The 25,083-nt window shown below is 49.9% G+C and overlaps 12 protein-coding genes across 12 annotated transcripts; 5 read left to right on the top strand and 7 right to left on the bottom strand.

Moving 5' to 3' along the window:
* Positions 1-14: 14 nt before the first annotated feature.
* M431DRAFT_152330 (hypothetical protein) lies at positions 15-1,821 on the bottom strand. The gene is made up of 2 exons (XM_024912853.1): positions 1,562-1,821; positions 15-1,445 (listed from the first exon to the last, which is right to left on the bottom strand). Exons 1-2 carry the CDS (start codon positions 1,565-1,567, stop codon positions 477-479), a joined length of 975 nt encoding a protein of 324 aa, XP_024769843.1. The 5' UTR covers positions 1,568-1,821; the 3' UTR covers positions 15-476.
* A 699-nt stretch (positions 1,822-2,520) lies between these two features.
* Positions 2,521-3,339, top strand: M431DRAFT_96374 (hypothetical protein; the record flags this gene model as incomplete). The annotated part of the gene is made up of 1 exon (XM_024924817.1): positions 2,521-3,339. The coding sequence occupies one exon, from the start codon at positions 2,521-2,523 to the stop codon at positions 3,337-3,339; it is 819 nt and encodes a 272-aa protein (XP_024769842.1).
* A 125-nt stretch (positions 3,340-3,464) lies between these two features.
* Positions 3,465-4,936, bottom strand: M431DRAFT_512380 (hypothetical protein). Its single transcript, XM_024919827.1, has 3 exons — positions 4,535-4,936; positions 4,368-4,468; positions 3,465-4,317 (listed from the first exon to the last, which is right to left on the bottom strand). Exons 1-3 carry the CDS (start codon positions 4,566-4,568, stop codon positions 3,721-3,723), a joined length of 732 nt encoding a protein of 243 aa, XP_024769841.1. The 5' UTR covers positions 4,569-4,936; the 3' UTR covers positions 3,465-3,720.
* Positions 4,937-9,641: 4,705 nt separating this feature from the next.
* Positions 9,642-10,058, top strand: M431DRAFT_261996 (hypothetical protein). Its single transcript, XM_024913876.1, has one exon. It carries the CDS (start codon positions 9,700-9,702, stop codon positions 9,955-9,957), a length of 258 nt encoding a protein of 85 aa, XP_024769840.1. The 5' UTR covers positions 9,642-9,699; the 3' UTR covers positions 9,958-10,058.
* Positions 10,059-10,835: 777 nt separating this feature from the next.
* Positions 10,836-11,268, bottom strand: M431DRAFT_512379 (hypothetical protein). The gene has a single exon (XM_024919826.1). The coding sequence runs from the start codon at positions 11,119-11,121 to the stop codon at positions 10,897-10,899; it is 225 nt and encodes a 74-aa protein (XP_024769839.1). The 5' UTR covers positions 11,122-11,268; the 3' UTR covers positions 10,836-10,896.
* Positions 11,269-11,327: 59 nt separating this feature from the next.
* On the top strand, positions 11,328-12,607 carry M431DRAFT_96348 (hypothetical protein; the record flags this gene model as incomplete). The annotated part of the gene is made up of 4 exons (XM_024924815.1): positions 11,328-11,445; positions 11,535-11,877; positions 11,945-12,501; positions 12,564-12,607. 4 exons carry the CDS (start codon positions 11,328-11,330, stop codon positions 12,605-12,607), a joined length of 1,062 nt encoding a protein of 353 aa, XP_024769838.1.
* Positions 12,608-14,482: 1,875 nt separating this feature from the next.
* Positions 14,483-15,427, bottom strand: M431DRAFT_96230 (hypothetical protein; the record flags this gene model as incomplete). The annotated part of the gene is made up of 2 exons (XM_024924805.1): positions 14,483-14,892; positions 15,073-15,427. The coding sequence occupies 2 exons, from the start codon at positions 15,425-15,427 to the stop codon at positions 14,483-14,485; spliced, it is 765 nt and encodes a 254-aa protein (XP_024769837.1).
* Positions 15,428-16,076: 649 nt separating this feature from the next.
* Positions 16,077-17,512, bottom strand: M431DRAFT_512376 (hypothetical protein). The gene has a single exon (XM_024919825.1). The coding sequence runs from the start codon at positions 17,363-17,365 to the stop codon at positions 16,121-16,123; it is 1,245 nt and encodes a 414-aa protein (XP_024769836.1). The 5' UTR covers positions 17,366-17,512; the 3' UTR covers positions 16,077-16,120.
* A 181-nt stretch (positions 17,513-17,693) lies between these two features.
* On the top strand, positions 17,694-18,815 carry M431DRAFT_20118 (hypothetical protein). Its single transcript, XM_024913324.1, has 2 exons — positions 17,694-18,088; positions 18,150-18,815. Exons 1-2 carry the CDS (start codon positions 17,859-17,861, stop codon positions 18,418-18,420), a joined length of 501 nt encoding a protein of 166 aa, XP_024769835.1. The 5' UTR covers positions 17,694-17,858; the 3' UTR covers positions 18,421-18,815.
* A 278-nt stretch (positions 18,816-19,093) lies between these two features.
* M431DRAFT_124974 (hypothetical protein) lies at positions 19,094-20,423 on the top strand. Its single transcript, XM_024912228.1, has 3 exons — positions 19,094-19,340; positions 19,396-19,533; positions 19,586-20,423. Exons 1-3 carry the CDS (start codon positions 19,179-19,181, stop codon positions 20,276-20,278), a joined length of 993 nt encoding a protein of 330 aa, XP_024769834.1. The 5' UTR covers positions 19,094-19,178; the 3' UTR covers positions 20,279-20,423.
* Positions 20,424-20,640: 217 nt separating this feature from the next.
* M431DRAFT_96097 (hypothetical protein) lies at positions 20,641-22,042 on the bottom strand (the record flags this gene model as incomplete). Its single annotated transcript, XM_024924787.1, has 5 exons — positions 20,641-20,997; positions 21,099-21,329; positions 21,393-21,496; positions 21,562-21,759; positions 21,859-22,042. The coding sequence occupies 5 exons, from the start codon at positions 22,040-22,042 to the stop codon at positions 20,641-20,643; spliced, it is 1,074 nt and encodes a 357-aa protein (XP_024769833.1).
* A 386-nt stretch (positions 22,043-22,428) lies between these two features.
* M431DRAFT_534341 (hypothetical protein) lies at positions 22,429-25,068 on the bottom strand. The gene is made up of 2 exons (XM_024920917.1): positions 24,559-25,068; positions 22,429-24,502 (listed from the first exon to the last, which is right to left on the bottom strand). Exons 1-2 carry the CDS (start codon positions 24,876-24,878, stop codon positions 22,537-22,539), a joined length of 2,286 nt encoding a protein of 761 aa, XP_024769832.1. The 5' UTR covers positions 24,879-25,068; the 3' UTR covers positions 22,429-22,536.
* Positions 25,069-25,083: the final 15 nt, after the last annotated feature.

The raw sequence follows: 25,083 nt of genomic DNA, 5'->3' as shown, positions 1-25,083 counted from the left end.
TCAACTATTTTGCTGTTTAGGAGGAGTAAATTCAGGTATTGACATTGAATATCTACCTAACTGATTTGTTGTAGCTTCCGTGATTCTCCTCGTGGCGCGCGTTCGGCTTCGTTTCCCGCCGCCACTGAACCTTGCCAGCTGTAAGCATGATCCATATGCATCTCTTGTCTAAAGCATCAAACCAGCCTCCTCATAGCATCTCATCAGTGTATCCAATTACACCCAATGAGCAATAACCAGGCATTCAAACTTCGATCACCCTCATCCTATTCCGTTGGCTGGCCTCTTGACTTCCAATTCATTGCCTGTTCTCTACCCTATGTCGCTTACCCTGCAACATTTTGTAAACCCGTGGGGCAACCCTATGTATGAGAAGCCTGCAATCAGAAATGGCGAATATGAGAGGCACCTATGATGCTTTGAGTCCACAGCAAAAACGTAGAGACTATAGATATCATCTGGGCGCTTTAAACATCTCATTCATTCTCAAATGCGTTATTGAGGTAGTTGACAAAAGACTCCCTCAACGAGTCGGCAGCCATATTGGTCACCTTCTCCAACCCAATACCCCCTCTATTCAACCCCATAAAGGCTCTTCGATGCCTCTGCAGCTCCGGCAAGCCAATCTTTCTCGCCGGCAGCTCAACGATAAGCTCTTTCTTGCCACCGCTGAGAGAGACTTTGACCTCGCCGCCGCCATCATCGCCCTGTTGGTCCAGGATTCGCTTCACAATGTCCTGCGTTTCACGATCCAGTATGTACAGGTAATCGCCACTCGCATCGCGCCCTCGGGGCTCCGTAGCCTGATTTGGCCTGATGATTTTGCGGCCGTCTCCCGCAACGGCCTCCCAAAGAGAGTCAAACGTCTTCTTGACCTGCTTGTCATCGTCCTCCCATATTATCGTAAAAAGAGGACTATCCCAGCGAGTCATTGGATTAGGCTCTTCATGTCGAAAGACGAGGTTCTCCCAATTCGCGGGCTCATACGGCTCTGTGGTATCGCTTGTAGCGTCGGCTCCGTGTTGTTCAGCCGCAGCCTGGCTTCGTTTTAGCCTGTCCTCGTTAACCTGCTGCGCGCGGTCTTTGGAGCATCCAATCTGTAATATGCAGCTCGGCGTTCGAACGGCTTTCGCCTCGCAGTGTAGCTGGTACCGCCAGCCTTTGATGTAATTCAGGCCATCGAGGATGACAATATCCTTGTCGCTCAGCACTCTCTTTACGGCGCCGTAAATGGCCGCCCTCGCATCCTTTTCGCTGGCGTTGGCCGATCTTGTATGCACCGGCACCGTGGAGAGGTCGTACACGGATCGCGATATTGAAAGCGAGTCGTCTGATATCAGGTGCAGCCTGTACTTGGTTCCGGCGATACGCTCGGCGAGGTAATCATGCAGTTGCTTCGCCCGTGTCGACTTGCCCGACGTGGGCAGTCCCGTGAGGATGATGAGCTATAGAGAAAACGCATGGCGACCATGTTAAAATGGGAACCCCCTCATTTTTTTTTTACAGAGTGATGGTGACGATGGGCTTGCGTGCGGAATGACGCAGCGAGTAACGTACGTACCGGCATCTTGTTGCCGAGCTCAAGGACTTCTTTGTGATGCTGTCGTTACTGGTTTATGTGGGGGAAGAGGAATTTTGTGTGGCAGTACTTCTTAGTCGGCCTAGTGTAAATTTTTTGGTGGTGAGAAACGACAAGTAACGTCACTCGTCACAGTAGTAAAGGCGTCCATCTCGCCTGTGGATGATCTTCGCACATACATAGCCTCAGCTAATCAAACAGCCTGAGTGGGTAAGAACAAGGAAAAAAAGTCTTTGTTCGGGTACGCCGTCCTGAATGGGCCAAGCTGGACAATATATCAAACAAGAGACTGACGAAACATGACTCCTATTTCTCTCAAGCCTATCTCGCGGCTGCTGCACCGCCTCACGGCCTACTGAAAAGGCCCATTCCATTCGAGCAGGATGCAAATCCTTCTGCCGGAGGTCGGCAGCACGGAGGACGGACCGCCGAAGAACGGGCGCTAACTCATGCCTGGCTAGGGGACTTGGAGAGATCAAGAGAGATGGCGCTATTCCTAATAAGGGAATCAATTCGATCTGGCCAATCAGGCGTGTGTTCCTGGAACATTGAAGCGACGAGGCCTCAAGGCTTATCGATCCTATTTCAGAGATGGCCATTCGAGGAGTGTTGCAATTGCTCGTTTTCAGCCTAACAGGATGCCGGTATCCGTAGCGTTCATGGTTATGGAGAAGCTTACAGGTAAACGCGTAACTGGGATGAAAAAGAAAAAGTTATATAACTTAGGGTTTAGTTGCTTATTTGAGAGTCCGTCTCAGAACATCATCAACCTCACAACACAATTGAATAGAAGACTCAAGAGACACTTTCGTTTGTATTTGAAAATAATACAAGTAATATTGGACATCATATTATTGTATTACTTCTCATCTCGTTTACTTCGATTTACATAACCAACTCATTTCAACTCAACTCCCCCCTTTCCACTTACACAACCAACCATGGGCCGCCCTCTCCAATCATACGATGACATTGCCATCGCCGAACTCGCATTCTATCTCTTCGCCCTAGCAGGAGGCATCTTCCTCTGCCTCAAGCATGGCTTCGCCAAAAACGCCGGCTTCCGAGCCCTCATTATCCTCTCCCTCGCTCGTGTCATCGGCGCCTGTCTGCGCCTGGCGACAATTTCCTCCCCTGACAACATCAATCTCTACATTGGCTGGATGACGCTTGAAGGCATTGGTTTGGCGCCTCTCATTATGCTCGCTCTTGGTCTTCTCACCCGTGTTTTCGAGTCCATCCAGACCAAAGGCCGCACCCTCATCCGACCCCAGCACCAGAAGTTCGTTGAGCTTCTGATGCTCCTCGCAATTATCCTCCTTATTGTCGGTGGCACAGAGTCTGACTTCACCATTGTCGATGGAAAGCCAAAGGTCAAATATTCCACCGTCAGCCACGCTGCCGAGGGCATTCTGGTAGCCATCACGGCTCTCTTGGCCTTTGCCATTGTCCTCGCCATCCTCAACCAGAGCCATGTGGGCGCCGGCGAGCACCGAATCATCTTCACCGTAGCCGTTTGCTTCCCGCTTATTCTCGTGCGCCTCGTATACTCGTGCCTCCTCATCTTCGGTGGCATTACTTCCACTCCTTGGCTCTATCTCGGCATGTCCTCTCTCATGGAGATGATTATTACTCTCCTATCGGAAATCCTTGGGTTCAACCTGGACAAGGTCGTGCCGCAACCAGTCCCCCGAAGTGACGAGGAGATGCAAGCTTTTAGCAGTAAGTCAGAGAACTGCTTTGAAGGGGGTCTGCATTGATGGGGTTTTCAGGATGGATTACTAAGGGCGAACAAAGGTTACAATAGGATCAGCGCGGAACGGCAATGGGATTATTAGAGAAATACCCCTTTGATATTTGACTCGGTATAGCTTGGCATAAAGAGCTTAGATTGTTTCATTCTTTCACAAATAGTATTAGTTTTTTTTAGAATAAACTAGTTTCTGATTTTGATCTATTTGATCTCATCGGTGTTGTTTATTGAAGCTTATCATGGTAGAAATGCATAAAGCCAAGATCCCATGTGGTATATGTATGTATCTAAAACAAAGGTATTTAAAAAGCAAAAGAGGAATCTCCAAGTGTCACTCGAATAGCCAAAACTAGCAACATTGACGCCGTGGTATTGCTTTGCGTCCACTCTACATGACCGCGCAGCAGGCCTTCTCCAGCTTTTGCAGGAGGAGTGGAATAAGGCCATCGGCCGTCTCCTCCTCTGGCTCTTGATGTTGTTGGTGATGCTGTGGAGGTCGGTGCTGGCCACCGTGCTGTTGCTGTCCATGGTGAGGAGGCTGGTATTGATCTTGGTGGCCTCCATACCCGCCGTGTTGTGGCGGGATAGGCTCTCCGCCCTGGAGGTTGATGTATATCCTGCCGGCATTCTCCTCTGTGCTGTACTGGAGGCCCAATTCGCGACACAGCTCTTCCACCTTGGGCTTGAGCTTCTGAACGTGGTGGTTCGACGAGTGGTTGCCCTTGCCGACAATAGCGTGCAAGTGTGTCTGGCCACGGGCCTGATCCGCGCGAATGCGCTGTTCGAGAATGCGCTCCGCCTCTTCGACGAATTGTCCGTGAAGGTCGATGCTGTCGCCGTCGACACGGCCGGGGGCATTGTTCTCGCGGAAGATGTAGTCGGAAGCCTGGCGGTTGTATTCCTTCATCTTGGCATCGTGGGCCTTGCCTTGGTTGGACAATTCCTTTGCTCTGGCACCGTCACCATCTTCGTAGGCGCGTTTAGACTAGGCATGTCAGTCTACAGAAAGTCGTCTCTCGAGTCGGTTCAACGTACACGTTCGTAGCAATCGCCTCGCTTGTCCGCTTCGGCACGAGCAAGAGCGCGTAGATTATCATATTCGCGCTCTACTTCTGGGTTTTCTTCGTGGTGGAGGGCTGCTCGTCTTTGGGTCAGCCAATTGCGCCAGGTCGAGAGGTCATCAAGGGCAAGAAACAACTTACCACGACTGCCCAATTGCGTCATAGGAATCGACATCTTGGTCTCTGGAGAAGCGGACGCCTCGATGATGCTCAATTCTGCGATTTGGGACACGAGCGATGCAGCGTGGATGAAGGGCGCTGTCGACGAGATCAAAACTCGGTGATGTGCAAGTTGGGCGCTTGCGGTCAAGCAGCTTTTGGCCGATTGGAGGCGGTGCCTGGCGCCGGCTGGAATCCGAACCAACCAGATCTGAAAGATCGGTCACAACGCAGATCTGGCGCCTCCACCTGCGGCCGCTGATGGCCATTGTATTTTGGTTTGGAATTTTGATGTCTTTGATGTCGAAAGTCACTTCACTACATTGTTCTGGGGTGATGCACGATCAAACTTTGGTGCTTTTTGCTGCGTAAAGTCAACCTGCAGTTCCATCTTTGCTGCTATCGATCTCTATGAGCACAGACAGAAATCGTGCACCTCTGACGTAGATACTGTACCTAGAACAAAGCCTACCCAGGAACTGCTTCAAGGATTGCATATCTGGCCAGGTACGGATAATTCTTCATTCTCGCTACTTTTTTGCTACTACGAAACCGTTTAAAATGACGAATACTGGAGACTGACTCTATAATCTTTTAATTGAAAGACGATAGTAGTGTTGAGCTCTTCAATTGTTGGCTGTTCATCCCATCTGTTCGCAGTCCAAATGCTCTATAGAAAGCGCATGAATACCACCATGTTACTTCTATAGCTCATTTCTTTTATGCTCTCTGTTTTTATGTAATACCTCTGGTGGCTAGTATGCTATGGAATCTTCTATTCCGTGTGGATCATGAGTGTCCGGATAGATCTCATTTCCATGGTAAACACCATCTCCCTATCTCCAGTTCATTACCCCTACAAAGGGAGATGTGCACCTGGCAACCATGTGGCTCAACCCCTACTCAGCCAAGGGGTGGAAAGAATACAGTGCCGCAGATTGCATACAAATTATAGTGGCAGACCGGCGGTGTTTTCTTTCCGCCGCATGTCAGCTAAGGAGTACCCATCTCATAATTGCGCCACCACGAGCACTCATCCGTGAAATTGGAGAATTACAGCCTTGGCACGGGCGATGAAATTAGGGATGCTACTTGTGATTGCTTGGAGGAGCCAATGTAATCACATGCGGCCACTGCTTCAGCTTGCTAATACAGCTGCATGATATAGAGGCTTGTCTCTCCCATATTTGCTCGGAGAACACCGCATTTGATCAGAGCAGTTCATTTCATCACTATAAATATCTTGAAACTCATGAGTCCGATGAGATGACGGGAAGCCCTATCGACCCGATGATCCACGTGGAAATTGTCCGTCACAAGGCGCAGAATGGTGTAGAAAGGGCTGAAGATTTTGACACAGAATCCTGAGAAAAAGCAAATATAGAAGACACTGGGCATTTGAAACCATTCGTAGCAGTGACGATTGGCCGCCCGTTATGACCATGGAGTTAGCAGCAGCAGTAAGCCATCCTGTTTGACAATCTGTAACAAGATCTGCATATGTTATGCACCTGCATTGACTCCCGTAGAATGTCCCTAATCGAAGCTACCTGTTGAAACTGCCACAACGACGGCTTCAAAGAACAAACCGAGACAGAAAAAAAGAAGCGATCTTCCCTCCAAGGCAAGGATAATGCTAGGCGCAATACGAACCTCAGGCGACGACTGGGGATGAGACAGGCATCCTGGCATAGACTGCTGGAGACCACGTAGCAGTGTTCCAGGTCAATTTCAACATGGCGCTGCAACAAACGGCTGTTGTCGTGCTATCGTCTGGTGTCAGGAGCCTAGTACGCTCTTTTCGCGTTTGAGGTTTCCCGCTCGGCAGTTGGAGTTGCTCCCGTTGTTTGAGCGCATGCAATCACATGCCGTCTTCGGGATGTTCTTACATTGCCGTGACGGCTGTTCTAATGGTCATACATTTGGCGTATTATCGGGTGGTGCTTCGACAATGCCGTATGTGTGCATGAGCCAAGACATTTCGCGGAGGTTTTCTTTTGTGTCGACATATGACTCTCAATTCGCACTCCCCATAGCAGTGAGAGTCATGCTCATGGGCAAATACCGATGATCGCGATGATCACATCGCCATTTCGGCCATATTGACCAGGAAATAGGCGACGGCCGTTACAGCAGCACTCATCAAGAAGCGGCAAACAGAATACCTACAGTAGCCTACGCGAACGCCATGGATCGGATATAAGGTCGACTAACACGCAACGGTTTGGGCAGTACGTACCTCCAGGCGGTTTGATGCCTGTCAATCGGAATTATGTATCGTCACGAGCGGAAAGGTAATTGATGAATACGGTGTGGCATCAGAAACATCAATGCGTCATTCCCGATCTCTGCTGCTTATGTTGCTATAAGGCGGAGAAATATAGTACGAGCAACGGCACGGGGGCACGCGCACAGACACTGCAATAAAAAACGGCTCCATGGCTTTGCATTTGCCCAGACTTGTCATCTCCTGCAGCGGCGCGGCCCCGGTTCAGGGGATGGGGATTGGTGATGAGTGTCTCATCCGCTCTTGATACAAGATCCACAGGCGAGAGAAACAGGCTGACCACGACGCGCTACACGCCAGGCACCTGTAACTGTATCAACCATGGGGCATGAGTACGCTGCTGCTCCGTGCGTTCAGCAGTCAATACGTAAATCGAACGTTCAAACACTTCTCGGCGGCACCAAGCAGAGCAAGACGACTGAAGACCGAGATGCAAGGCTCTGCGGGCGCATGCTTCGGGTGAAACAAGCTGTTCTGGGGATACGTGGATAACACTGATGTGGTCAGCATCTTGTGTTAGGATATTGGCGTACTCGCACGTAAAGAAGTATTACAGATCGCTTCCTCACCGAGTATGTGATGGGTGCGTGTAATACTCGTAATACTAGCCGGGCAATGTAAGTGATCAGACGATAAAACCCACGACTCCAGGGTTCGCCTGCACTCATGTCCGTAATCGTGCAGCCAGCGATTCATATGGGACATTTGACAATTGATTGATCAATCCAATCCAACCCATCTATCCACCCAAAGTACATGTACCTGTTATGGTCTTCATCAACTCTGTGGAGCGAGCCAAAATGAGGGTGCTAGCGATTCGGCGCAGATGAGCGCTCACTCAACGGCTGCCGCGGCGTTTGGAACCTGTACCTACAGTATAGCGCCTGACACCAGTCTGTTATCATCAATGGAAGCCAGCATTACTGGAGTAACGTGAACAGATGCAGATGCTCAACTCGTAGTAGTACGCACTAGGTAATGGTATTACTCTCCGCGGTGCTTGGAAGCCAAAGCGCTGATGTTTGGTTGTGATTGCGCGGGATACGAGAAAAGGCATGGGTGGCACTGAAGCAGCAAGTCTCAGTACCTGCGACAGGACTCGTACCGTCCAGGTAGTTTGCAGGTAGCTCAGGTTACCAGCTGGTAGCCGCCCCATATTCGGTGCTAGGAAATCATACCAGTTGGCCCCAGAATGCCCCAAGTTCTGCTAGCACCACGGAGCAGTGGGGCATAATGTGTGAGAAAGGTGGTACGTAGCGTCAAACCAGGCAATGGATTGATTTCCATCTGTCCATGTTCCCTCTGAACTTCTTCCCCTGGCCATCATCGTGCTGTTTTTTTTTTCCTGCGCTTGGCGTGGCCGGGGCCCATTATTTTTCTTATGTTGTTTTTCTTTTCTTTTCTGCCCTGAAGAAGACAACGAGGCTGTCTCATGCTACACTGTTTCAGCCCACTACGAAGAGGAACAGAAGATTGATCCTTTCTACCTCTCAAAGACTTGTATTGTAGTCCGTACAAGTACGAGTACATTAGTATGCCAGCGCACTCCATGCCTTTACGGTACTAACCAGCTTGCGGCCGGTGAAAAACGGTGGCGTTTTCTGGGTCTTGCTGCCGCTCGGCTGGACGCAGATGCTCACATGTAATTTGCGCCTGCAGGCAGATGGACTAATGCGCCTTCGTCTGATTATGCTCCGTAGTCTTGCTCCGTAGCGGTACTGCAGTAATATCAAACACGATGTTTTCGTCTGGTCTTGTTTTCAGGAGAGAAATTGATTGATTGCGTTTAGCAAATATTACCGCGCTGTACTTGGAGTCAGATGGGATCAATACAATCCATAGCTGGGTGCCTTGTTAGCAGCAGCAAACAGGGCTGTGGCACCAGCATATGCGCGGAGCCATGAGGGCGGACCTCTGGCTGACTTTTGCTGCACGGAGTAGTCCGTGAAATCGTACGGAAAGAGTCCAAGCGCGCCGAGACCGTTCTTCTAGTAATACCTGTAGGACGGAGAACCTGTAACAGAAGGCCAGAATTTGTTCGAGAAGCCTCAAGCTACGCGACTAAAGATCAAATGGCTCCGTTTCTGCGTACGGAGAAAGTACCTGTACTAGCAGCCCCTGGTCGAGGACCCCTGACCTGCTCGGGTATCCGCTCTGTAGCATTTATTGCCCTGGGATAACGATTTGAAGCCATTGTGGCGATCATTAGCGATGGCGAGCAGCAAAAGTGCGGCCTGCCATGTATTTATTACTGTAGTAGTAGATGTTGTGATTCACCCATCCTGTAGGATACTGAGTGGGCGTATAAGTTAGTAGGTGTTTCGTTTCTAGGATTTAGACATTAGGATGAAGGATTCAACAAACCATCAAACCCGTCACAAACGCAGCAGTTGTACTGTAGCAGCAGCAAGCGACGGCAACAGGCAAACGCGCGCATCAGCATCGTCAATGTTTAAAATTGAACGTGATGGTTGAATTGCCCTTTCTCCCTGGCTCCAGAATCACATTTGCACCCACCCAGGCCAGGGGCCCCCATGTCGTCGCCTGCTGCTCTAGGACAGTCGCTCCACCGCGATAGTTGGAACTCCAAACCTGCTCCAAGGGCTCCCGGCGCTCTCAGTGGCCCAGACCAGGGGCTCAATTGAACCGGCTAATGCTCGAACCCCCGTTCGTGCCAAATTGAGCATCCCAGAGTCCATGTGGCATGATGATTGGTCGCTTAATCAAGATGAGTGAGCCTGGGACATTAAAGTGCAAGTAGGGAATACCGCATAAGAGTAGTGCGTGCACAAGTCCAGCGTTAGTACGGAGTACATACGATTACTCGTACAGTAGACGGCACGAGGCCAATTGGCCCGCGATGCCATCCATCAGATCCTTTTCTGCGCTTCCTCTGCCAGCCTGCCTGCCCGCTGCCTTGCCGTTGGGCTACGTCGCACCGCATTGCCTTGCGTCAAAGCGTGTGTGCGTTACGGTAGAGCCATCGCCCAATAGGGATCTTGATCCGTCCGCCATCTGTCGCCTACTCCGACGTGAGGCTGTACAAGATGCTCGCCCTTTGGACCGACTCGACTCGAGCTTCAAACTGCTTGCTCCTGCCAGCCCATGCGGCCGCTGAAATTACCATCATGCTCGTCCGCCTGATAGCTGCACAGTACGCGCCACTGGCCCGTGTAACTTAGCAGGTCTGCGGAGGCGCTTGATCGGGGATGCAATTAAAAACACATCATGTATCTGTGTTGATCCTGGTCAAGCCACCCTGACGAGTACAAGCACTAAAAGCTGTGCTGTGCTTTTGGCAATTTGTGGTGGAGGTGCAGCAGAGCGATTGCTTTCGCCAGGTACAGGTACACGGTGCTGCAAATGGGGCAGGCCGAGTGTCGGCAGCCGTGCGCACCGTGTACAAGCGCAAAAGGAGATTCATAGTGCGAAATGGCCTCGTTTCAGCGCCCTCGCCTCGTCCATGCACTGTGCAATCCACCAGTTCGGGCTGCTGCGCGCACTTCCCCCGTCATAACGTGACGGCGCCTCGCAGCGCGCTCCCTGCTGCAGCAGCGGTGGAGCCGCTGAAGCTGGAGCTCTGGCTCGGCAATTGCTAGGCTCTAGCCCGCCCAGACAGACCCTGGCGGCCCCGGCCATCTCCACAGTTTCCAGGGCGGATTCAGGTACGGTGCTTGCCAAGTACATCCGCGCTCCCTTTTCTCGCGCTGGAGGCAGCACTAGTACAAGTACTTGCATGTAGAACGTAGAATGTAGAATGTATAGGAGCTTGGCCCCCCAACACTGAGCCCCCCTACGGCAATAGTACCTCCTTCTCGGCCATACCTTTTGGAGCATCCTCTCGCTCGCATCCTCCCCCAGCCGGTTTTGCTCCTCTCGCCCCCCCAATCTCCATTTCCGTCGCGGATCTCATTTCCACGACACCCAATTCTGCGTCTTCAACCTGCGCACCAAACTCTTTCCTTGGCCATCTTCTCTTCTCTGTTTGCGATTTTTGTTCGTGTCCGCCTTGAATTGCCCTCCATTGGCATTCATTCCTCGCCTAGCAGGCCGTGTTCTAGTAAGCTTCTCTCTTCTCTCCCTTTGCTTTTCTTTCCTGCTCTTCGTGCATTTTTCTCGGGGAGCATTGCCTCGTTTCCAGTCTGTCCTTTTTGCGCTGCCATAGGGCTTCATCGACCGCGACTGCGCTTTTCGGTTCCTCTCGACCATCAGCCATCTCGTGAGCGACACGACGCGAATCCTCGCTCAGAGCTTCTCGCTTTCGACGCTCTCTCGCGTGCATCGTCGCGATTGCTCGTGCGACCTAGCAGGCCGCAGTGTTTTTCCTCGACGAACCCCTGACTAACAGAATCTGCTCTCCTACAGTATCAACGTCGGCATCATTGGCGGTTCTAGACACGTAGCATACGCGAATCATTCATTTTCATCTCATTATAATTTTCATTTTCAAGACGAATTCTATTCATACCATCCCCCACAGTCGCCAAAATGGGTTGCGGAATGTCTACAGAGGACAAGGAGGGCAAGGCCCGGAACGAGGAGATTGAGAATCAGCTCAAGCGGGACAAGATGATGCAGCGAAACGAGATCAAGATGTTGCTTCTGGGTATGTACACCATTCGGTCGTGTTTGGTGCAGAATCTACGCTTCTGCTCCCTATCGAGTTCCACCACCCGACTAACGACGGATTGATAGGTGCTGGTGAATCTGGAAAGTCGACCATTCTCAAGCAGATGAAGCTGATCCATGAGGGTGGCTACTCTCGCGATGAGCGCGAGTCGTTCAAGGAAATCATTTTCAGCAACACTGTTCAGTCCATGCGCGTCATTCTCGAGGCCATGGAGTCTCTTGAGCTGCCCCTTGAGGATCAGCGCATGGAGTACCACGTCCAGACCATCTTCATCCAACCTGCTCAGATCGAAGGCGATGTCCTCCCCCCGGAAGTTGGCGGTGCCATCGAGGCTCTGTGGAAGGACCACGGTGTACAGGAGTGTTTCAAGCGATCTCGCGAATATCAGCTGAACGATTCAGCCAGATAGTAAGTTCACTTTTCTTTTGGCTAACGCTATCAAAAGCTGCATTCGCGTACTCACCTCTATCACTAGTTACTTCGATAATATCGCGCGAATTGCCGCTCCCGACTACATGCCCAACGACCAGGACGTTCTCCGATCACGTGTCAAGACCACTGGTATCACCGAGACGACATTCATCATTGGTGATTTGACCTACCGAATGTTCGACGTCGGTGGTCAGCGATCTGAGCGAAAGAAGTGGATTCACTGCTTCGAGAACGTCACCACCATTCTCTTCCTGGTCGCCATCTCCGAGTACGACCAGCTGCTGTTTGAGGACGAGACAGTCAACCGAATGCAGGAAGCTCTGACGCTCTTCGACTCAATCTGCAACTCCAGATGGTTCATCAAGACGTCCATCATTCTCTTCCTCAACAAGATCGACAGATTCAAGGAGAAGCTGCCGGTCAGCCCGATGAAGAACTACTTCCCCGATTACGAGGGTGGTGATGATTATGCGGCCGCGTGCGACTACATCCTGAACCGATTCGTCAGCCTGAACCAGCACGAGACGAAGCAGATTTACACGCACTTTACTTGCGCCACAGATACCACCCAGATTCGCTTTGTCATGGCAGCAGTCAACGGTATGAGATGGCTCCCTTGAGGCCTATATATGGAATCACAGCTAACTCTTATTTTTCTCTAGATATCATTATTCAGGAGAACCTCCGTTTATGCGGTCTCATCTAGACGACTTGTCCTTTCTCTTTTATTTCTATTTTTGTTTTAAGACGCACGAATACCCTCAAACTCGATTACGACCGCCACCAGATGGGCCACGGAGATACGGCTCATGATCTTGATTGTACTCCTTGCGCCAGCGAGACGACAGCCAGCTCAAGGAGCTTCTTTTTTTTTCTGCGGGCTTCTCCTTCGCAATCTTGAACTGTCCTAGATAATGGTACTTTTTTTTTTCTAAAGCTAAGACTCTATGGCGAACATTCGGCATTTACAAGACTTGTGAGAGCTATTACAAGGATTGTCGGGAGATGCTGTGTATCAAAATGAAATCTTCTTTTTTTCAATTTCAAAAAGAAGAGGATATGGCCAGCGTCGTGAAAGAAGGGAGGCCGTCAAGGGAGTGGAAACGGCGTGGCAGCTCATGGGAAGAAGGGAAACTACTTACATCTGACACGATTGTGCGAATGGGCGGCGGCCATTTACTTTGTTTAATTATGAAACCACATTTTTTTTTTCACTCGGCCTGTCTCGCTTAAAAAAAAGTGTATTGTCATATATTCCAGCTTTCCAGTTTTCTGTACTCGCATATTCAGTTTTTTTTTCATCTCGTTATTTTTCTAATGTTTCGTCGCCTGATCATCTCTTCATTGTTTTCTCATTATTCATTCTTGTTTTTGTTATTTTGTGTTCTGAATCTGAAATCATGCGTAAAGGACCAGTTGTTTTCTTTTCATTTGCGCGTCTTTCCTTTCTTTGTTCTTTCTTTCTTTCTATCCATCTTTACTATTCTATTTCTCTTCTCTTTCTCTTTTCTTTTTTTTGCGATGGCGAGTCGAGGAGGGAAAAGGACTTGGGCATGGCAGTGGGTGGGGAGAGCGGGAGCGGGTAGTACGATATTTGTTTTGCTTTTGGTGTGTGAGAATTATAGCATGTGAGTCTGGGTGTAAAATTCGAGTATTTTATGTAATAGTCATGAATTGTCTTCAATGCTGCTCTTTCCCGTGCGTGACTCTGTGAGTTTTAATGGTGATTGCTGGTAATGCGTAAGAGGGTAGACATCGAGTAATTTTAGTTGTTTGAGACGGCATATCTAGGCAATCACATGGAGTCACATATCTTATTCATCATTAGGGCAATTGCAACTGTAGTTATGAAAAAGTCAAATTGGTATTGTACGTCCTATAAGTACCAAAGCAGCAAAACTAAAAGGGGGGTATATATCCTCTGAAATAGCAGCCAACTTCTCAAACTCCCCTCCGTACCGCGTAAACTCATGACCAAAGTTCGTTAGTTCGTTCAGCAAAAGTGATAATGCCCAATGTCCACCATGTACATGAAAGAGACCTGGTGAAAGAAGAAGATGGGGAAAACGAAGTAGAAGCACGCAAGCCTATGCTCAAAATCTGTGTTGTCTTCAAGATCGAAGTGTATATGACGTCGAAATTATGAAAAGATGAAGGATCTTTTAAACTTTCCAATATCTCTCCCAATGTGAGATATCGAAACAGTAAGGCATCCAGAATGTGGCTTTTTGGCTCGTCGAACGAATAAGGCTGGTATGGGCTGGACAAATTTGCTTGATATGCATCGCTAGTTGTAGCTCTTCGGTAGCCAAGTTTAACTTGACAGAGCAAATATGGAGTAAATGAAATAATCTGTAGTTAAGAAGGTTAATCCTCAGACAGAAGGAGTAAACTCGCGGCGGGGAACATACCATGTTCTGGCCGACACCATGTTGGCCAAGGTCGAGCTGTCAAAAGGGCTTTTCTGACATTTGAAAGTAGCATATTCTTCTTTCGATTCTGCACCTTCTTCTCTCTTCAGTATCATCACCGTTCTTAGATGTAGCAGGTAATGGTAACAGCAAAAGTAACCAACAAGAGCTCAACTCAGGATCTCGTCAGGAGGGGCGTCAGCCATCGAAGCCTCAGTAGCCTGAGTGTGGCTATTCTGGGCGCGCTCCCTCTCCAAGGCAGCATTCTGCTCCGCCATGCCCTCAGGGGTCCTGAGAAACTCCTCGTATTCTGCAATTCGCATGCCGAGCTCCTTAGCAGCGGCTTCGATTCGAGCAAGAAAACGGTCCCTTCGAGAGAAGGTGGCTACGTCAGTGATTGTCTGGGTGATCAACTGCTTGGTTGACTCAGAGAGGCCCCATTGGGTGATGTCTGCGGAGAGATTGATGTTCGCGTTGGGTGATGTAGACTGCGATAGCGCAGGTGGCTGCAGAGCCATGAGATTTGCCGAAGCAGCGACTGATGCTGCGAACAAGGTTTGCGGTTGCGGATGGTTGTTCTCTGTGCAGGACAATTAGCATTGAATAGTTCATATGATATGATGAAGCTGAAGTGTTGGTCATGAGAACTAGGAGTGAAAAGATTGAAGAGGGAGGAGGAGGAGGAGGAGACGGGGCAGAAGAGAACGTGTATTCATTGCTGATCTGATGTGCAATTGATGGAGATGAATTCGCAACTCACCATGAAACGTGCACCTTGAGCCACTTGCGTTGAACCAGCAGTTTGTACAACTTCCACACATCTGGCCGTCATACACAACGCACTGAGTCCAGGGTCCATGACCCTTGTGGCAATTCTTGCACGGCTTGGGGGCGCTTTGTCCCGTCATGTGAGCGAGCAGAGCCTCAACGTTGCTTCGACGCTCAATGTTGAGCTTCTGGTCGACGCGACGTTGAGTCGGCTCCCGCAACGCAACTTCAGCGGCGAGCTTCTTGCACAGCGCACTGTCGATTTTCACCTGGTCCCCATAGGCGGCATAAGCCAAGTCTGCTGCAGTTCGAGATGCTGGATCTTCTGGGGATGAGTGATCGGGCATCTGGTGGTCATCAAGCTGAAAGTCGTCGGCAGAGCGAAGAGCACTGAGAGATGAGTGAAGAGGCGTCATTGAACCTCCATTGGCGAGCATGTTGATGGCTGTGAACTTATCGGCAGATTCAATTGGGCTCTCTTCAATGGTGTCACGCTCGGGAATGGCATCATCAAGCGTCGTGGATTCATGGTTAACAGTGGAATTGGCAGCTTCTTTTGCGTATTGCTCGAGTTGTTCTTGAGCTGCAGCAGATAAAGACGATTGACGGCTGCCCCTGCGAGCACCAGATCCTGGAGCGGGCTTCGTGACTTTATTCGGGCGTGGACGAGAGGGCATGATTGCAGTTGAGATAGAATCAAGCAATTAATTGAGATTCCTCGAGCCAGAAGCTCTTGATGATCGTGTAAGTGAGGTTGTGATGGTGATGTTTTTGGGTTGGAGCGGCAACAGCTGGACGCAGCTGTAGAAACCCGGCAAAGCGATGAGAGTCTGGGCCTTTTTAGGCAGATGCGTACTGTGCATAAATATGACGACTTAGGTAGAGAAATCGGCAATTCGCACGGTATCGAGACTCTGCCAGTTGTGCAATGCTTCAGATTCAGTTCACTTTTTCCTGACTGACGTTAGGGCATCATTCAGAGTTAGCATCAATGGCCTCGCTTGTTTATCTATACCATTCACATTTGATTTTATTTTCTCTTACGTGCTAGCATTCAAGTTGCTCGGCTGCTCCCAGATTCCCTGGCCGCGTCCCTCAGTAATCTCCTTCCATCGCTGGGCAAACTCTCTCAGGCCCCCTTCTCCTGCAAGACTGGCATCGACAACCTCCTTGGGAAGCTTGTGAGCAGAGTATTGTGGTGAGCTAAAGTTGTACGCCTCCGGGTCATTCTTCCTGACGAGGCGGACTTCTGGCTGGCGATCTGGGCTGTACTCGGCACCTGCATCGTCATCCGTCTCATCTCCCGTTGTCTCCCCTCCACTCCCATCTGAGCCCTGGCCCTCCGAAACGGATCCGTACAAGGGATTCTCAACTTCCATGGTGAGAAGCTCTTCCCACGCAAAGAGAAGGCTGTCCGTGCTTGGGGCCCATGGGTTAATATCCATAAGTCTCACCTTTCCCAAGCCATCTTCGGCAAAAGTGTTTCCAGGTATATAAATGTCAAAGACAAAGGAGGAATCGGGGAAAGTCAATCTCAGCTTCTGGCGGAAGAACGTCCTAATCTTCTTCCACAGCTGCCCCTGAAGCCTCTCTAGAAAATCGTAATGGTTGAGATCTCTCTGCGTAATTCCAATGAGTGACCGGTGCTTGACAAAGCACCTAAATTCCAGAGCAACATGAGGCGTGAAGAAAGGTCTAAGGACAAGAACCGGTGTGAACGGTCTCATTGGCGGAGTATCTGTGCAGTCGTCGAATGCATGAAGAAGGTCATGCGAGACGAAAGAAGAAGACTTCAAGAGAAGATAAATGTCGTTTGGAGTTGTGCATTTGAGCGTGTTTTGATGCGGCGATATCCATTTGGCGTCTTTTGGAGAGGACCAGTTAAGCTTCGGCGCGACAGAACCGCCCAGCTCGGCAATTTTCTGCTTGATGAGTTCATGAGTCTCCGGGAAGCGCTTGTTTGGAGGAAGTCTTTCCTCCTCTTCCTCGTCCTCGTCGTCGGAAGAGTCATATGGAGAGATCCGAGGATGCGTAGCGGCAGAGCTTGACCACTCTGCCTCCTCTGGCTCATTGGCCTCGTCGTCGTCTGCGAGAATGATGCCGTCTTCATGGAGATATGATATAAATGCCGGTGGAAGAGGTATTATCCGAGACTTGAGACAGGAGCTTCGGTATTTGGGGAACCAGGCATCGTATGAACAATTTTGAATATGGTCCCTGGTAACTGGTGGGAAGACAACCGTTGACTCGCCCTCTCTGGGGAGGATCTCGGGAAGGTGTGGCATTTTGGAAGGAGAATGTGCTATACAGAGGAATGATCGATCCAAGAGAAATCTGGGAAGAGCGATGACAATAAATAACTGTCTATATGACTATGAAGACAGGCTAAATGGGGTTAATTCAAGAGGTTGACTCATAAGGATGCATCTCGCATGTAATAATGCAGGGCAAGAAAATGGCAGAGGGGCACAATTTGCCCCTCCGTTATCGAGTTCTGCCATGACTCTTTCACCTTTATCAGCGGGAAGCCTTCACCGCCCAGCGCTATTCTCTATTCGCAGCGCTTCCGGCAGCTAGCCGCAGTGGACTTCCCAGCAGGATGGGCGCTAGAGCCGCTAATGATGACAGTTCCAGTTACCTGCAGCGCTCTGGCTCCAGCAAAGAACCTTGAACCTTGAATTTTGAGTCTCGACGCGACACAGTGATCAAACGTCACCCTCGAGCTGCCATTGTATCGTATCGCCGCAGACAACACTTGAGAAATCCGCAACAACAATCATGTCTGATAATGTTGGTCTCTCGACGCCGCGAGGCAGTGGAACCTCGGGCTATGTCCAGCGGAACCTCGCCCAGGTCAGGCCGCGTGATTACGCCGCGCCGTATCCCAAAGATCGAGACAGCATGCGACACAAGCAGCGACAGCCGGACAAGGCGATTCTCGAGCACGATCGAAAGAGAGAGATTGAAGTCAAAGTATTCGACCTAAGAGATCAGCTTGAGGAAGAAGAGTATGCCACCTCCCTGGTGCCGGTGAACACGCAAGTGACAGCAATGTTAATCATCTCACAGGGTTGATGAAGAAGAGATTGACCGCCGGTGCGACGAATTACGAAAGAAGCTGCTTGCGGAGATGAATTCGAAAAACAAAGCCAATGCACCGAGGAGGGCTTTCAAGGAGCATCAAGTGCACGAGATGGCCGATGCGAAGATAAAGGAGAGCGAGCGTCTCAGGAGAGCGCTGAAAATTAGCTCCGACTACGAGGAAGGAGGACACTGGAAGAAGCAAGAGGAAAGATTACAGGAAGCGTTGGCAAAAAAGGAAGAGGAAGACAGGGACTGATTTGCTCATTCAGCGCTATCCGTCGCTTTTGATATCAAAAAGCGATATGCTTGGCTTTATCTGTACTACCGGTTTGGGGCTCATTGGGCGGGTGACATTGGAGTTTTGGCGTTTCCTGGTTATGCGAATCTATGGAAAGGCCTTTGTTTTCAGCCATGCTGTTGGTATTTGCGAGAGAGACGACGAGATCAATATTTGAAGCAGCTTGATAATTCGGACTGAGTAGAGTCGTGATGCCGAAGAAGGACTGGTTCAGGACATGAAGGAAGTTATTGCGAGGTTTTCTCGATAAATGATGCACAGTCAAAGTGTAATAACCATCCTCTTGGATTTTGATCCAAGACAATCTTAATTTTATAGTCTCGTTCTAGAGACTAGAACGTTGTATTAACTAGAAGGGTGACTTCGTGCTATGTAATCTCCTCTCCTTTTGCGAGTGTGTTGGCACTCGAATCAGAGGTCATAGCACAACACCTTCTCCATGGATTGGGTATGATTCGGTAGAACGAGGGAACGGATTTCACCCTTCACAGCATTTTTAAGCCCTCCCGGCGCCTTCAAGTTCGTCTTGTGAAATGTCAGCTGCACCTTGTAAGTGACCCTCTGGTGGCGGCAAACTGCCTAAACTGGTCACCTGTGGCGCACTGTGAAGCTTCAGCCACATATACCATGCCAGCGACGTAATTCTACATGTAACAAGATCATCTTCCTGTCGCAAAACCAACCACCAGTCACTGCAATCGATTCTCATAGCGATCATGGCGATACTCCCAAACTTACCTGCTGGAGAATCGCCGAATCTGTCTCCGGTAGAGCTTGCGCAGCTCCTCTCCCGGCTAAAGCAGTCTGTGCTGCATCCGAGCCCCGAACGCGAACGAAGGCTGCGCAACAGCGAGTTTGAGAGGACAAGGGTCGAGGCTGTGAGACTGGAACAAGGCATGACTGCTATTGGGTGTCGCTAACCACTTGGCATAGAACCTTCAATATGCGCGAGCGGCGCTTACGAAGCTAGAGCAGACGCTGCCAGGACGGAGGACAGATACGCAGGGCGATCTCACAGCACAAAAGGAAACACTGGACCTACTGTTTGATCGGCTGGAGGATCTAAGAAAGGTATACCAATGGTCATTTCAGGAGGATGTAGGTTAAGGCTAACATAAGCTAGGTGGCCGTGGATGAAGACGACTCATCCGAAGGCGAAGACCTTCTGGGAGACATCATACAAACGCCAAGCGAGAGCCAGGACTCTAGACGGTCGTCAAATGCGCCGGCAGGAGAAGGCTACTTTGAAAGCGAAATACCAGATGCAGAACCCCCCTCACCCCCGCCGCGAGATGAACCTATACCCGAGCCCTCTACGACGACTACTATTGCACCCACCGAGACCGCCAGCGAAACCCTCCCTACACAAACGTCCCAAACATTGCGCGCCCGCCCCTCTGCATCATCTCCGACTCCCTCAGCTCATAGCACAGCTCGTGCTGCACTGTTCGCCAATCGCGCCACACCCGCAAGTCCTCAAGCAACGACAGCTACAGCAGAAGCCATCCTGGACCAGCAGCGCGTGGAGCAAGATGCCATCTCAAACTCTATTCTCATGATGGCGAGTGCTCTAAAGGAGAGCTCAAAGAGCTTCTCGGCAACCCTCGAAGAAGACAAGAATTTACTGGATGCTGCAGGGTCCAGCATGGAGAAATCGGGACATAGCATGGAAGCAGCACAGGGGCGGATGGGATCTCTCAGGAGAATGACTGAGGGGAAGGGTTGGTGGGGGAGGATGATGCTGTATGCGTGGATATATGGCTTGATGGTGTCGTTGATACTATTGGTGTTTGTGTTTCCAAAACTGAGATTTTGAGAGGGCTGGGGTTGCTGATATGGAATGATGTATCATGATGGGATTGGTTGTTACGATACCTGTACAGCATAGATGAAAGCGCTGACATTTCTTGATTTCGATGTAATACTAAGCGACTAAACTAGCTTTTCATGTAAATTTTCTTGTTCAACAGCTTGTCTTGTGCCTGTGGCTTTTAGAAAATGGGTATATGTAAGGATGAGATGGCTCATCATTCCACTTATGTGAGATCTGACATTAGCTCGTGTTTTCTTGTATATCCGAGATTCTGACTATCCGAGATTTCTAACTATCCGAGATTTTGACTAGGTATCCGAGATTCTGATTATCCGAGATTCTGACTATCCGATTTCATTGAAGAGTCACTCAGAATATGTCATTGATACATCCGGATCCATTGCTGCAGCATCATCGGACTCCAGTAGCGTTTCCTGTTCATCTGCTTCGCCTTCATCCTCTGAGATATCCTCTCCTGTATCATCGACATCGACACTAACTTCTGAACACGTTCCAGAATCTTCGACAGCCTTTTCATTGAGGGTTGTGGTTTCGTGATCCTCCACATCGATGGTGATGTCTTGAGGGTCAGTTACAACGGTGTCTTCTTTCGCCTGAGTATCTTCTACCGGGGGCCAAGGCAATCCTCTCAACTGGGCGTTGATCTCCAGACAATACTCGTAGCAGAATCGAAGGCGGCGACCAACGGGCTTTCCTCCAGTCTACACTCAATATATTTAGCCACCATATCACAAATGAGCACACTTGAAGCACCGTTCTTCAAGAAATATGCAATCGAAATCTTGGGAGGGAATCAACTTACGGGCGGTGCGTACTGAAAGAACGAATTCGACATAGTATTCTGCCCGATCACACGATCCTGCCATTCGATCCCCGTCTTGATACGGAAAAAATCCATAAAGAGATCCATTTCTTGACGCCAGGGGCCGGAGCAGGGGCTTGGCCGGTGGAAGCTGGGCTGGCTGTCTCCCTTCTTCTTCATGAACTTTGCGGTGAACCAGTAGAGATGGGGCTTTGCGTTGGATTCCCAGAGCTGTAGTATATTTCGCGTTAGAGAGCAATTCGGTAATCCTTTCTTTTGCTAATGATATCTTACGCAGAGGGTGTAGCGCTGTCCCAACTCTCCTGTTTCAACGTCGTCGCGGGTAATATCGATCTGGTACGAGAAGAATGTTCGATCACTGTAAATGTGGAAAAAATCTAGCCATATAATTGTTAGTTGAAGCATTTGGTATCTTATATGACATAGAGGGTATGGATCTTACTCGTGTTCACGGCTCTCTCGCCCTCTCTCTTCCCCTTTTCAATTCGAGCTCGTTCCCGTTTCTCTGCATTTTGCTTAGCGATGATGTTTCTCATGGAATATTCCCTTTCTGGCTCCCTCTTCTCATTGACGGCGGAGATTTCGAACCAGTCGCAGTGGACTATGTGTTGTCGCTTCCCGTGGGCGAGAGCCTCTTTGACTGTATATACAGAGTAAGCAATATGCTTAAAGTAGTAGAAGGAAGGAGAATATATGTATCGAGATGCAAACAAAAAAAGGAAAAGGGAAGAAGAGTTACTTCTTGGGAGTTTGCGGTCGAATTGCTCGCGAGTACATAGAAGATGCGTGACTTGCTCGTCGAATTCCTCTGTGAAGATGCCTTTGCGGATGGATGTCCATTGGCGGAGGTTGTCGACGGTGAGTTGGCCAGGCAGAGGGCCTGCCGTGGCGATGACGAGATTTTTGAATATGCGACGAGGCATTGTTGTGAGTTGTTGGTGAAGGAGAAAATGACGTTGGTGGGCGAAGAAAGGAAGAATAAGGACATTGGGGGGGGGGGAGATGGCTGAGATTGCAGAGTATCGAAAGAATCAAGTTCTGGGTAGTAAACTGAATTAGATTGTATGCATTGGGGTTTATAGTTGGGGAAATTGTAAGGGCATGATGCAGTACAAAACTGCGTTGGCGGTGTGGTTGTTGATGAACTCAAGACAACTTACACGCGAGGTTGGAGCTGTCTGGTGGCGAGTGGACAGATGCCGTCACAATCAGCTGCGGCACTGACACAGACCTCCTCGACTTGATCGGAAGTTACTTGGCTTATGTGATGGGCAGGCAAACACTGACTACAGGTAACGCATGATGTTGTGATAGATGGCAAAAGACTTTTATTGAGTTGGCAAATTTAGTTCTACCCCTGTATCTGTCTATCAATATCTCATAGCGAGCCCATTGGCATCTCTTGTTTACTGAGCATCTACCTAATTGCTTTTCCAGCATTGACAAAGGCATTGATTTTGGCCAAGCTTTGCTTACCATCTTCCTCAACACCACTGCTTACGTCCACTCCAATGACTTGGCTGCTAAACTCTCCCAGGGCGTTGACCACTTCTGCAACATTGTCGGGGTTGAGTCCTCCAGCCAAGAAGATCCTCAGGTCAGGATCCTTTTGAAGTAGCTCCTTTACGTTTGAAACGTCCAGCAGCTTTCCAGACCCAGCTCCAGAGTCCAGGAGAGGAACAACGTGGTATCCCCGGAGACCGACAGCAGGATGGTTGGGCTTGAAGCAGCGGATGACAGGCACGGGGATCGCCTTTGCCCATTCAATCGGTTCCTCACCGTGAAGCTGAACAAGGTCAAGGTTGTAAAGCCTCTGCTTCTCCAAAACTTCGCTCAGGGGCTGGTTCTGGAAGATGCCTACTACCTGTGTGCGTGAGGTCTTGAGATTTTGCGATGTGAGGGAAAAGAAATCCGTGGCGGCTGATGTCGCGATCGGTAGCTTTACAGAGGCTTCTGATGACTTGGAAGTTGCACGAACTGCTTCTGAGATGGCCAGGGCAACCTCGTGAGAAGCAGCCCGCTTCGCTCCGGGGACAAAGTTAACACCAATAAAGTCAGCGCCCGCCTTGACTGCTTCTAATGCGGCCTCGACGGTGCGAATTCCGCAGATCTTGACGTGCACTTTTTCGGGCGAGTTGTTTTTCGGCGGCGGTTTGCTTCCGGAGCATAGTTCACTGATGAATGTTGTCGCATCTGGTGCTTTCATAATCGCCTCGCCCACAAGGACGGCATTGATTCCGTCCCTCTTGCAGTCAAGAACGTCTTGATGCTTGTTGATACCGCTCAGTGCGCAAATAATGGTAGTATCTGGTACCATGCTTCGCAGCCGTCCCGTTGTGTTGATGTCAACCTCGAATGTTTCGAGGTTTCGGTTGTTGACGCCAATGACCTTGGCACCAAGCTTGACTGCAATCGTCATTTCATCGGCGTTTTGAACTTCCACCAGGGGCTCCATGCCGAGGGATAGTGAGTACTTGTACAAGCGCTCTAGTAGCTCGACTTCGAGCATCTTGACGATCAACAATACTGTGTCTGCTCCAGCTAGTCTTGCCTCCAGAATTTGGTACTCCTCAAAGATGAACTCCTTCCGGAGGATTGCCGGTCTGTTTGGCATACCATCCAAAACCTGGCGGACAGCCCTCAGATCTTCAATGCTGCCCTTGAACCACTCGGGTTCTGTCAACACAGAAATCACGCTTGCGCCAGCAAGTGCATACTTGCGAGCTTGAACAGGAGCCTGAACTTCTAGAGCAAAGATACCCTTTGATGGGGAACCGCGCTTGATCTCTGCCATCAGGGCCACATCAAAAGGTGATTGCTTTAGCCGGCTGACGAATGGTACCAAGGGGGGAGCAGCATTAAGGTCGTATGCGGCTTGAAGGTCGCTCATTCGCTGAGATGGAATTTCCTTCTGCTTGGCTACGGCGGCCTTTCGGTTTGCGTAGATGGTCTGTAGAATGTTGTTCTTTTGCGGCTTAGGCGCAGCGGAGGTGGTGCTTGTTGATGATGCGGCCTTTTGGAGTCGGGTATTCTCTTCCCAGGTACCGCCCTGCATGTGGAGGAAGTTTCTAATCATAACACGGCCCTCAGCAGTGAGGATACTCTCCGGGTGGAACTGCACACCCTCAACGACATAGTTCTTGTGACGAACTCCCTGGATGATGCCGGCCGAGCCATCTGGCTTAGCCACCCAAGAAGACACTTCGAGGCACTCGGGCAGAGTGAGATGAGTGCCAGCAAGGGAGTGGTATCGGGTCACAGGAAGGCCCTGAGGCAGACTGGCAAAGACACCCTTGGCATCGTGGGTTAGGGGAGAAGTCTTTCCGTGCAGCCACTCACCAGCGGAAGAGACTTCGCCGCCATAAACGTCAAAGATGCATTGCCTTTGTCACAATTGTTAGCCACATGAAGAAGTGACTGGGGATTGAAATAAACTCACAAGCCCATGCAGACCCCCAAGACGGGAATCTTGCCAGCAAAGTGTCGAATGGCATCTCGGCTGACTCCGGAATCAGTCTGAGGATGACCAGGGCCGGGGCTGATGATGAGCTGAGTTGGGTTGTGCTTGATCAGCTCGTCCACTGTGATCTTGTCATTTCGGAACACATGGACCGTGGCACCCTCGAGAACAAGGTACTGATAGATGTTCCAAGTGAATGAGTCGTAGTTGTCAATGAGGATGAGGTTGGATGCTGTAGCCACTGGAGGAGACGGATCCGGCTGATGAGGCGAGTGGTCGATGATGTCGAGCGAAGGCATCTTGAAAAAGCCGCAGACACGGCGATGAGGGGATAATTGGACGGGAAACGCAGTCAGCAGAAGGAAAGAAAGTTTCGCCCTCGAGATTTAGAACAAGTGAGAGTGAGAAGTGAGAGTGAGAAAGTTGTTTGCTCTGCGTCTGTCTTGATACATTCATATGAGTCAGCTTCACTAACACCAAGAATTTCTTGTGGCGCTACTTTAG

This window comes from Trichoderma harzianum (assembly GCF_003025095.1).
Source record: "Trichoderma harzianum CBS 226.95 unplaced genomic scaffold M431scaffold_15, whole genome shotgun sequence".
NCBI classification, from domain to species: domain Eukaryota; kingdom Fungi; phylum Ascomycota; class Sordariomycetes; order Hypocreales; family Hypocreaceae; genus Trichoderma; species Trichoderma harzianum.
The sequence above is the reverse complement of the archived record's forward strand: the minus strand, read 5'-3'. Positions and strand labels throughout refer to the sequence as shown.

What these genes read in the sequence shown, in the direction of transcription:
- M431DRAFT_512380 (XM_024919827.1), bottom strand. Translation starts at nt 4,568, where the DNA reads ATGTCGATTCCTATGACGCAATTGGGCAGTCGTG. An exon ending in GACGCAATTGGGCAGTCGTG is followed by an intron (nt 4,469 to 4,534) that starts GTAAGTTGTTTC and finishes AAAGACGAGCAG; the next exon opens with CCCTCCACCACGAAGAAAAC. An exon ending in GAGGCGATTGCTACGAACGT is followed by an intron (nt 4,318 to 4,367) that starts GTACGTTGAACC and finishes TGACATGCCTAG; the next exon opens with TCTAAACGCGCCTACGAAGA.
- M431DRAFT_261996 (XM_024913876.1), top strand. Translation starts at nt 9,700, where the DNA reads ATGCCATCCATCAGATCCTTTTCTGCGCTTCCTCTGCCAGCCTGCCTG.
- M431DRAFT_512379 (XM_024919826.1), bottom strand. Translation starts at nt 11,121, where the DNA reads ATGCACGCGAGAGAGCGTCGAAAGCGAGAAGCTCTGAGCGAGGATTCG.
- M431DRAFT_512376 (XM_024919825.1), bottom strand. Translation starts at nt 17,365, where the DNA reads ATGCCACACCTTCCCGAGATCCTCCCCAGAGAGGGCGAGTCAACGGTT.
- M431DRAFT_20118 (XM_024913324.1), top strand. Translation starts at nt 17,859, where the DNA reads ATGTCTGATAATGTTGGTCTCTCGACGCCGCGAGGCAGTGGAACCTCG. An exon ending in GATCAGCTTGAGGAAGAAGA is followed by an intron (nt 18,089 to 18,149) that starts GTATGCCACCTC and finishes ATCATCTCACAG; the next exon opens with GGTTGATGAAGAAGAGATTG.
- M431DRAFT_124974 (XM_024912228.1), top strand. Translation starts at nt 19,179, where the DNA reads ATGGCGATACTCCCAAACTTACCTGCTGGAGAATCGCCGAATCTGTCT. An exon ending in AGAGGACAAGGGTCGAGGCT is followed by an intron (nt 19,341 to 19,395) that starts GTGAGACTGGAA and finishes CACTTGGCATAG; the next exon opens with AACCTTCAATATGCGCGAGC. An exon ending in GGCTGGAGGATCTAAGAAAG is followed by an intron (nt 19,534 to 19,585) that starts GTATACCAATGG and finishes AACATAAGCTAG; the next exon opens with GTGGCCGTGGATGAAGACGA.
- M431DRAFT_534341 (XM_024920917.1), bottom strand. Translation starts at nt 24,878, where the DNA reads ATGCCTTCGCTCGACATCATCGACCACTCGCCTCATCAGCCGGATCCG. An exon ending in TTGGGGGTCTGCATGGGCTT is followed by an intron (nt 24,503 to 24,558) that starts GTGAGTTTATTT and finishes ATTGTGACAAAG; the next exon opens with GCAATGCATCTTTGACGTTT.